The sequence below is a fragment of the Oncorhynchus tshawytscha genome, linkage group LG13 (assembly GCF_018296145.1).
Source record: "Oncorhynchus tshawytscha isolate Ot180627B linkage group LG13, Otsh_v2.0, whole genome shotgun sequence".
Taxonomy (NCBI): domain Eukaryota; kingdom Metazoa; phylum Chordata; class Actinopteri; order Salmoniformes; family Salmonidae; genus Oncorhynchus; species Oncorhynchus tshawytscha.
Genome location: NC_056441.1, coordinates 34,516,576 through 34,528,320, shown reverse-complemented (window position 1 = coordinate 34,528,320; position 11,745 = coordinate 34,516,576). Strand labels below are relative to the sequence as shown.

The following is an 11,745-nucleotide window of genomic DNA, read 5'->3' as shown; positions in this document are numbered from 1 at the left end:
TCATGGTCTACGACAAAAACCACATGATGTTTTACGTCAGCATATATTTGCATACGACGCCAAAAATATGTTTCAGTCAAGTGCCATGAAAATGTATTTAAAAGTTAGATATGGCAATATACATTTGGAAATTGAAGACAATTGAACAAAATGTCTGAATTCCTCTGGTGAGTGGATTATATTCGAACGCATGTTCAAACATTGCCCATACTACATATCAAATAACTTCGTGTGTATACCATAACCTACATAAGAAATAAAGTGTCACATCTACGCTGAAATACACAATATAAATTCAAGTAATTTTCACATTTTCTCCATTGATTGGTTATATCCAATAAATCTTCATGAATCATGTTTTACTCAGTGGATTCTATGGGTATAGACTGCCAAAACTGTTAATTCATAATGTAGACTACCATGCATTGAAATAAGTATAATAATAAATATAAGGCAGACGAGACTATTTAGGCATAATATGAATACTATAAACCTAGCATTAACAATATTATGGGACATGAATCACATTAGAGATATGCTATATAAAATATATAGACCTAATATGGAAAATTGATTGTCAGGTATGGTAATCAGTGCAATTTACTTTGATGGGAGAAAGGCATCAGCCTAAAGCTCAGTGTTTTAACAATATCATTTTGCAATTTATATTGTCTGTGAACTTAATGTACATGACCAAATTCAACATAATAATGCAACATCAATGTGTCCACTGTCAAGCTCTAGTGAAAACGTGACTGATAGCGACATCTTCTGTCCATACGGAGAATAGCAAGCAAGATGTATATACATTTATACAGTACACACAGCCAAGTCTAGGGATACCACCGTATCATACAATTTTAACCCTTAAAATGTCTATTTTGATATAAACAAATTGAAGAGGAGTATGTAGCTGACTGTCCTTGATGATTAGGCATTGATACTACAATAGGAATGTGACAAAAACCCCTACAGTCAGTCTTAGGCTACTCCTCTGGATTCAGTGACCTTAAGACCAGGGGTGACATTGAATAAGCAGAGAGGTGGATGGCTACACTTTTGATGAAGCACAGGGAGTTGGCCTCTAACTCTTTCTGTTATGATCTGATGAATTACAGAGGGGGGAAATAGGTGTGATAAATTGGGAGAAGAAGTTCTTTGCACTCCACTGCAGCACGGGTTGGCTCTCCTCATGCATAATTCATGAGGCCAAACTGGATCGCCATGGTGTCTGGGCACATTTACATACAAATGAGCTTTGAATTCATTATTTATACACCCCTCTGCTGCTGTCTTCGGCCGGCGTCTTCTTCCTCAGCTCCACTGATGTAGTGGATGCCAATTATAAATGTCACTACACAATACAGTATCAGTGTTATTGTAAGGCGAAGGAGTATGTTCTCTGCTAGTGTGTTTGAGCACTTAATCAAGTTTGTTGAAGTGATCATTTGCCTTCTTGTTTACAGTAACATTGTCAATTTATTGGTGCGTGGAGCAGGTTGACTGCACTGTGTATTTTCTGCACGGTTGCGTCATCAGTCTTTTGATATTGTGTATATTCACATTCATGCAAGGATCCACATGGTCTGCATAATAAGGCCTCTCTCACCGGGCATACCCGCCAAAGCACATGCACGCACACACACGCTGTTTAATGTTTATTTGGATTTCATGCATTGGACATACACAAAATAGTCAAAATTGGTGAAATTAAATGAAAAAAATAACTTGTTTCAAAAAAAATTAAACCAGAAAAGTGGTGGGTGCCAATGTATTCACCTCCTTTGCTATGAAGCCCCTAAATAAGATCTGGTGCAACCCATTACCTTCAGAAGTCACATAATTGCTAAATAAAGTCCACCTGTGTGCAATCTAAGTGTCACATGATCTGTCACATGATCTCAGTATATATACACCTGTTCTGAAAGGCCCCAGAATCTGCAACACCACTAAGCAAGGTGTCCCACCAAGCAAGTGCCACCATGAAGACCAAGGAGCTCTCCAAACAGGTCAGGGACAAAGTTGTGGAGAAGTACAGATCAGGTTTGGGTTATAAAAAAATATCAGAAACTTTGAACATCCCATGGAGCACCATTGGATCCATTATTCAAAAATGAAAAGAATATGGCACCACAACAAACCTGCCAAGAGGGGGCTGCCCACCAAACCTCACGGACCAGACAAGGAGGGCATTAATCAGAGACACAACAAAGAGACCAAAGATAACCCTGAAGGAGCTGCAAAGCTCCACAGCGGAGATTGGAGTATCTGTCCACTTTAATCCGTACACTCCACAGAGCTGGGCTTTACGGAAGAGTGGCCAGAAAAAAAATCCATTGCTTTTGGTGTTAGCCAAAAGGCATGTGGGAGACTCCCCAAACATATGGGAAAAGGTACTCTGGTCAGATGAGACTAAAATTGATCTTTTTGGCCATCAAGGAAAATGCTATGTCTGGCGCAAACCCAACACTTCTCATAACCCCGAGAACACCATTCCCACAATGAAGCATAGTGGTGGCAGCATCATGCTATGGGGATGTTTTTCATCGGCAGGGACTGGGGAAATTGGTCAGAATTTAAGGAATGATGGATGGAGCTAAATGCAGGGAATATCTTGAGGGAAATCTGTTTCAGTCTTCCAGAGATTTGAGACTGGGACAGAGGTTCACCTTCCAGCAGGACATTGACCCTAAGCATACTGCTAAAGCAACACTCAAGTGGTTTAAGGGGAAACATTTCCAATTGAGAATCAATCCAATTGAGAATCTGTGATATGACTTAAAGATTGCAGAACCCGTCCAACTTGAAGGAGCTGGAGCAGTTTTGACTTGAAGAATGGGCAAAAATCTCAGTGGCTAGATGTGCCAAGCTTATAGAGACATACCCCAAGAGACTTGCAGCTGTAATTGCTGCAAAAGGTGGCTCTACAAAGTATTGACTTTGGGGGTGTAAATAGTTATGCACGCTCAAGTGTTCTGTTTTTTTTTTGTCTTATTACTTGTTTGTGTCACTATAAAAAATATTGTGCATCTTCAAAGTGACACCAGGCCAAAGAAAAAGTTTTGCAATTTTTTTTGTATGTCCATTGTTACATCAAGATTTTCTCTCCTTTTTGGAATATCTGAGAATATATTATTTATCTTGCTGTCTCCATCACAACCTTTCTCAACTAACCTGTACCCCTGCACATTGACTCGGTACCGGTACCCCCGTATATATAGCCTCGTTATTGTTATTTTGTGTTACTTTAGTAAATCTTTTCTTAACTATTATTTTTATTGTAACTCTATTGTTGGTTAATGTAAGTAAAGCATTTCACAGTTAGGTCTACATCTATTGTATTCGGCACGTGACATTATGTCACATATTTTTTATTTCATGTATGCTTTAAAGTCCGACATCTAAACGAAAATGATTGAAATCTCACTTTTTCTTCAGACAATCCACATCTATTTGTATTATCTATGGTAAACAGTAAGGGACTTCAGTAACATCCTTTGTTGGACCCAGTAATACCGTAAACAGGCACAACATCAGATTACCCCAAATCACGTGCCTTTTTATAAATTGTCTAAAGGGAGGCTAATTTAATTGAATGTGATTATGAAAATGTACTCTAATTACCCATGCTCTGATATATTAGAATCCAAATGACTACCCTATTGAAAATATTCGATTGTTTTCCAGGTTCAGTTTGGCCCTTCTAATGTCTTGTTCAAAACTGAAGAATGACTGTGGTAATCACATTCACCAGACCTATAGTCATGTAATCATCTGAGATAATGAAGTCCTTCAAATGTATGTATCCCATATATATATGAATATAATATATGCAGTATGTACGTATAGTACAGACATTTCTTTCCCGATCATGAATTATCTGAAAATCCACACTAGGTGGGGCACTAGGTCCAAACTTTACAATCTCAAGCTTATTTTCAGACCTGCCGATGTAAGTTTCTCACATTCTCAGACAGTTAAAGTAGAAGTAACAATAACATGTACATTTACAAAATGCTTCTGTACAACCGGACAACCCAAGCATTTGAGCAAATACTGTTCACTGGGAAAAACAGGTCTAAAACATGGTGATTGTGGCATCTTTATGTAGCGCCGTGCCTCAATATGTCCTCGGAATGTACCTGTAAATTGCCTGGTTGTTAGCGTTGACAGCTCACACAGTAGAGAGCGAAACATCTGCCACTGTATCCTTCCCCAGGATGAGACTTCTCTTTCTTCACTTGACCTAAATACTTGGTAACCTAGTAGTGATCGTGACATGACTTGTCTGAAATCAGATAAAGAAAATCCTTATAGGGTGTATGTTTTTTGTGTGCTTGGGTTTGTGATAAGAGGGAGAGAGGGAGGGAGGGAGAGAGAGCAGGATACATTTATTTAAAAAACCTTTGACCGTAGTGTATATATACAGTACCAGTCAAAAGTTTGGACACACCTACTCATTCCAGGGTTTTCTTTATTTTTACTATTTTCTACATTGTAGAATAATAGTGAAGAAACCAAAACTATGAAATAACACATATGGAATCATGTAGTAACCAAAAAAGTGTTAAACAAATCAAAATATATGTTATATTTGAGATTCTTCAAAGTAGCCACCCTTTGCCTTGATGACAGCTTTGCACACCCTTGGCCTTCATGGTCAGCTTGTCATTCATTCGCCCCCACTTGGAGCGAAAAGGCAGACTTATGTACAGGGGCACCTGTCTGTCTGGTCTGGTCTGTCTGTCTGTCTGTGTCTGTCACCAGGGCCCACTTAGCAGCGTGACCCCAGGGGATCTAACACCTGGCCTGGAGACTTCCTGGGTGCAGATCATGTAATTATACCTCCCCTCAGGATGCGGCAGAAATAATAGCGAGGCAGACACTACTCTCACTCAGCAATTAGACAGAGGAAGAAAGTTTCTGGCTTCACAACGTTTCGGTGTGTGTCAGTTCCATTTGGTTGTAAGCAGGGCTGTGGCAGTCACTACATTTCTTCAGCCTGTGATTGTCAAGCAAATAACTGTCAGTCTCACGGTAATTGACAGTTAATTAACATAAACACATTTAGCATCTCCTGGCTTCCACAAGCCACTGATGCAGACCTTTGGAACATCTACATTCTAAAAAGTCTAATAAATCCATGTAATATAGCCTACACATTCACAATAAATCCATTATTTATTTTAGACAGGTCTAAAGAAGCATGATATGAAGAAAAAGTAGTCTATTTCAGAAGAACAGAATAGCATACTCTGAGTTGTCCTTATGTCAGGTCCTGATCTGGCTATGCCAAATGGCTGTGGGCTACACTAGTTCATTTAGCAGACAAGATTTGCTTGGAATTCCGTGGCATTATTTTATATTAATGAAGAACACAACTGAACAAAGCTGAATAAAATAGAAATTATATTTTCTCCAAACGATTTGAGGGAGTGCGCACATTCGGCTATTCTGTGTTGAGTGGTTGAGTGGTTAACAAAAAATAATTATTCCTATATGCTTAATTTAGAGTTATTAATGTAACTTACGTTGGGCTATATGTTTTCATTTTTAATACATTGTAAGGCTGCATGATGCGACTCTAATGATGATTTGAAGAAAGTCGCTTGAAAGGAACGAGCTCTGCTTTGTTTTTTGCACAGGCTGTACACACTACATCTGTCACTCAACAAGCAGGCGGTATCCCTTTTGTGTGGCCGTAATGCACCCTCATAAGCGCAAATGTTCCATTAGAACAGCATTCTCAAAAGTGACCGCAAATGCAATTATGCATGTAATTCTGCATTTTTATAGTGAAAATGATCTTCCCCAAACTTGAAACTCACCCGCTGCTTATGTATGCCAATTAGGCTCTACACCCCTTGTAAAGTGGATTAATGAGCTACATTTTAAGAAGTTATTTGGCCACTTTAGTTGTGATACAAACCATATCAAAACATTTAGGCCTATGGTCTAGGCTACATGAGGTGTGCAGACTATGATTAGAAAAAGTTGCCAAAAAAAGCATTTTTTCTTATGCTGGACATAACTCACAAGTGATAATATATAATTCACAAGTGATAGGCTAATATTGTTACCCATCAGACTATTCTTGATTTAAGCTTGTCTTTACCTATACTAAATAGTTTGTGTGTGAAATTTGTTTTGATTTAGAATGGACCATTATCATGTAAACTTTTTTTGAGTGGTTAATTTTCCTGCCAGCCAGTTTGGTTATATTTACAACAGGAGTATAGCCTATGTGCTTAATTTTAGGAAAGTTGAGAAATAAATATACTAGGCCTAGCTGATGGGATCCTCCTCTTTTTAATAGAGGCCATCACTCTGTTTTCTGGCGCAATTGCGTTGCCTATAGAAATGTTGCGCAACATGAGCTCATGGGCTCTCATGAAGTGTTTGATTAGATTTTCAATTACATTTGCATTGATATCAGAGTGATTAGAGGGACAATAGTGTGCTGAGTACCAGGCAGTTAGCATGTTTTGTAGGCTACTAATGACCAGCAGCATCAGAGCTTGGAGAAGCCTAACTACTGTGACAGTCACATGGAATTTGATTGCCTTCATGACTCGTGACCGCAGGTGTTGCAGTAATACGGTCACAGCAAAAGCCCTAGTTGTAAGTCCTATGCGGTTCACGGATTCAAAAATAATTAAGTATTGCACACCGCTTGCTTACAAAGTTTCAGTGTGTGTGAGTGCACCCCTTTTCAAGTCCCGATAGCTGAGAGAACCACAACAAGGATTAAGGATGTCATCTAGAAGACTCTCAGCTATAGCAAGTACACATTGCTTTGGGGTTGCCATCTGTGTGTGTACACATTGCTTTGGGGTTGCCATCTGTGTGGGTCCTTTAGTAATGAAACATCTTATAACTGATCATGTAATTGAAGTTCTGCCATTGGTCCAATTGAAGTGCATTGTATTACTTGTAGGAGAAAACAAACACATCCATATGAACAAAGAAGCAGTGTTGAGAGTACCCACCGCAAATAATGGTTGTACTTCAATTTTATTGTTTGAAAAACCAATACCAAGTAAAAAATAAATTACTTCCTTGATTGAAACGTGTTCTGATGAGAGACACTACAGTGGCCTGTTCCACATAGTTAGTCTCTGGAGCTCTGCAAGGTGAATAGACCACAGGCCTAACAACTCATCACAATACTGTAGGCTGAACGTTCCTGTTCTGGAGACCATATTCCGAGACACTTGCAATAACAATAAACATACATTAAAAAAAGAAATATATTTTTCACATATTTAACTCATAATCTTGTTATATTACATGTTTAGCACCTTCTCAAACACCCTTTAAAGACATACATGTATCGTAAAAATACAAAGAGCAAAATGTTTGTACTGTAACACTGCAATGGGGGTATTAGTTGGGCTATATGGCTGGTAGCTTGAATGACCCTGTCAAGATATGAAAGCATATATTTATGTTGATATGTTGTTTCCCATGGGTGGGTAAAAATAGCATTATAAATTGATATGGAATAATTATATGTGAAACAAACACACATGCAAATATTACATTATGGGACATTTCATCAAAATAAATAATAATAGTCAAGTTTTGAACAGCTGGAGAATAACTGGTCATATTGAGTCTATTTATAATGTTAGTTGGATAGTTATCAATATAGGTAGTTGTATTCACTACAAATATCACCAAGTAGTATATCGTTAATATTATATTATCAAAATGTTCAAATAGTACTTGCTATCCACTCTTGCGTAATATCCTAGCAATAAAAGCTACAATTGAACAAAAATATTACTACTAAACTATACTATATTATACTATAATATACACTAGATTATAATATACTACACTACACTATAGGCCTATGTTCTTCCAGTATTTACTAAGCTCATAAACAAGCACTTGAAGTAAACCGTGACCAGGAAATTGATCATTTGCATGAAATTAGATGAATGAAGCACAGAGGTGGTAGGCTGAAAACGAAAAGAAAATAACAATACAATTGTATCTCTTGAAGTAACCGATTAACACACACAAAAATCTGACCACGCTACAACCAACAGTACAGATACCATATCTACACCACCAACCACAACACTTCCAGAATGAAGAGGAGAAGATGGTCCCTCACACTCTCTCCTCCACCCTTCCTCTCCCTTATGTCCCTTTGACATTGACATCAGGCACTTAATGATAGTCCTTAGAACCCCCTTTGGATATTTATCCCTTTAACTGAACAGTCCCAACTCCTCAGTCGTGTGTCCCCGACCTCCTCAAGGCTCTCCTTAGCCTGCTCTCTCTCATGGGACCAACCATTTTCCTCTCCTCCCGCCCCTCTTCCTCTTTCTTCTTCTCCTCCTCCTCCTCTTCAGCCAGGCTCCTGGAGGAGCGGTGGATCCCGGGGGACCTCAGCACCTCGTCGCCCTGAGTCAGGGCTGGGTCCTCGGGCTCGACTGGTCGGGGCGCTGGGTAGTTGGGCTGATAGTACTCGGAGGGGTAGCCCCCTGCGTCGTACCTATAGGGGTCCTCCTCCCCCGCCTCGTCATAGTTCTGGTAGACGTTGGGGGGCAATTGGACTAAGGGAAGATTGTGGTGGTCAGATGGGTCACCACCGTTGCCACCCTCTTTAGCCACCGCGGCCACCCCCAAAGCGTGCATTTGTTTGTTTGTTTTTGATTGGGTTAGCGGGTCAGGAAGGAGGAAGAGACACACACAAGGAACAGTGTTAGCGACGACATCAAAGCGGCCAGAAGAGCTAAAGAGGGGTATGGATGAGCTACACTGACAGAGAAAGGAGGTCTAAAGTGAATCTCTAATTAAATGTATGTGACAGCTCAACTGAGTAATGCATCAAATGACAATCAGTATTCAACAATTTATAGAATATAAAAACTGTACACATTCGCTGCAGAAGCATAGAGAAGCCTTGGATAAAATACAGTTGAAGTCGGAAGTTTATATACACTTAGGTTGGTGTCATTAACACTCGTTTTTCAACCTCTCCACAAATTTCTTGTTAACAAACTATAGTTTTGGCAAGTCGGTTTACTTTGTGCATGACACAAGTCATTTTTCCAACAATTGTTTACAGACAGATTATTTCACTGTATCACAATTCCAGTAGGTCAGAAGTTTACATACACTAAGTTGAATGTTCCTTTAAACAGCTTGGAAAATTCCAGAAAATTATTTAATGGCTTTAGAAGCTTCTGATAGGCTAATTGACATAATTTGAGTCAATTGGAGGTGTACCTGTGGATGTATTTCAAGGCCTACCTTCAAACTCAGTGCAATTTTCAAAAGCCTGAAGGTACCATGTTCATCTATACAAACAATAGTACGCAAGTATAAACACCATGGGACCACGCAGCTGTCATACCACTCCGGAAGGAGACGCGTTCTGTCTCCTAGAGATGAACGTACATTGGGGCGAAAAGTGCAAATCAATCCCAGAACAATAGCAAAGGATCCTGTGAAGATGCTGGAGGAAACAGGTACAAAAGTATCTATATCCACAGTAAAATGAGTCTTATATAAAATAGATGGCATCATGAGGAAGGAAAATTATGTGGATATATTGAAGCAACATCTCAAGTGTAACGATCGTCGTATGAAGGAGTGGACCAAAACGCAGCGTGATAAGTATTCATGATAAATGTAATACTCAAAACACTCGAACAAAATAACAAAGAAGGAAAACGGAAACAGTCCTGTCAGGTGCAGACACTAAACAGAAAACAACTACTCACAAAACCCAAACGAAAAAGGACAACTTATATACAGTATCATCCCCAATCAGATACAACGATAGACAGCTACCTCTGATTGGGAACCACACCAACATAGAAATAAAGAAACTATAATGCCCACCCTAATCACACCCTGGCCTAACCAAAATAGAGAATAAAAACCTATCTATGCCCAGGGCGTGACATCAAGACATCAGTCAGGAAGTTAAAGCTTGGTCGCAAATGAGTCTTCCAAATGGACAATGACCCCAAGCATACTTCCAAAGTTGTGGCAAAATGGCTTAAGGACAATAAAGTCAAGGTATTGGAGTGGCCATCACAAAGCCCTGACCTCAATCCTATAGAAAATTTGTGGGCAGAACTGAAAAAGCGAGTGCGAGCAAGGAGGCCTACAAACCTGACTCAATTACACCAGCTCTGTCAGGAGGAATGGGCCAAAATTCACCCAACTTATTGTGGGAAGCTTGTCTACCCAAAATGTTTGACCCAAGTTAAACAATTTAAAAGGCAATCCTACCAAATACTAATTGAGTGTATGTAAACTTCTGTCCCACTGGAAGGTGATGAAAAAAATAAAAACTGAAATAAATAATTCTCTATAGTATTATTCGGACATTTCACATTCTTAAAATAAAGTGGTGGTCTTAACTGACCTAAGACAGGGAATTTTTACTAGGATTAAATGTCAGGAATTGTGAAAAACTGAGTTTAAATTTATTTGGCTAAGGTGTATATAAACTTCCAACTTCAACTGTATATATTAGTTTATATGGGGTGAGCTAAAAAAAAAATGCATTTATGGCTAAATTAGTTTTTGTGTCAGGCAGAATGTGTTTCTACAAATAGAGGGACAGCCTTATAGGAAACAAGGCAGCAGTCATTGCTGACAGTGATATAGCGAGGGAGTAGGGCCAAGGGACAAGCCTATCTACCCTAACACCTCCACTACAACCCTTTTGAACGCTGCTCACTACCCATACTGTTGGACTTCGAGTAGGAGAAAGTAGCGAGAGAGAGAGGGATGACAGAAGCAGAGAGAGAGGGAGACACACACACACATACCACAGGTCAGACAGATGAGACAAAATCATAAAGTCACCATGCTGGTATTACTCACACTGTGGAGTGCATGGAGAACACCGCAGGCCTTTTAAGCCATACAGTGTGCTCACCGTAATGCCTTTTCCTCAGAGAAAATGGCCCGATAGAGAAAGACATCATTGATGGGTGTCCATGCACACATGCATTTACAGTTCGGGCGCTATAGATTGTATCCACACTCACAATAACCATGTGTATTAGATGACAAACTATTGTTGAATAAATCATGATCACATGACTGTAAAGATGCAGAATTTTCTTTTTGAAACAATGTAGCCAAACTTGATGCAATAGTGTGGTCTGTTCATGCAAATACTGAAACATGACTTATCGTGATAAGACTTTGAGAGTTGATAGATACTTTGTTGGAATAACTATATCGCACATGTCACAAGCATTCACAGATATCTGTAGGGTCTATAGACGTTTAAACAAGCAGGCTTGTTTAAATTCAATTCCACAAGCTAAGATACTGGGATACTGAGATGGCAACATTTAAAAAACATATTCTCAGGTACCATTATATGAATTCAGCACATTGTAAGTCATTGTTTCCAAGTTGAATTCTGCATCTTGGTTACATTTTGTATTTCAAGGCTTAAATGGCAACAGGAACTAATGGATTCATAAATAAGCCATATGCTCACGGCCATCTTACTGTAAACCATCAGATAATAGAATGGGCTCATTATTTTCCTGAGCTGTCGTAAACAGAGAATAAAGAGCTCCCACTCGTTTATTTTAATGAGTTTTGGTCCTGAGGTTAATCAAGTGGGTCTCAATACATTAGAATTCAAAGTCTATTATGCATAAAGTAAATCAGAAAACAAATGCCAATTGCTTAAATATATCTCAGTATGGGCAACCAAACTAAACTTGGTTAACTAGTAAGTTAGTCATA

The 11,745-nt window shown here is 39.0% G+C and overlaps 1 protein-coding gene across 5 annotated transcripts in view; it reads right to left on the bottom strand.

Annotated features, from left to right (window-relative positions):
* Positions 1-6,970: 6,970 nt before the first annotated feature.
* LOC112264764 (collagen alpha-1(XIV) chain) overlaps positions 6,971-11,745 on the bottom strand; it is an 83,885-nt gene continuing 79,110 nt past the window's right edge. For 3 of the 5 annotated variants that reach the window (XM_042295554.1, XM_024441572.2, XM_042295557.1), the window contains one exon: positions 6,971-8,618. In XM_042295554.1, the coding sequence (XP_042151488.1) occupies positions 8,245-8,618 (374 nt within the window). In that variant the 3' untranslated portion in view covers positions 6,971-8,244. Of the gene's footprint in view, positions 8,619-10,446; positions 10,731-11,745 lie in introns of those variants that run through there. The other 2 variants (XM_042295555.1, XM_042295556.1) reach the window with 2 other exon arrangements.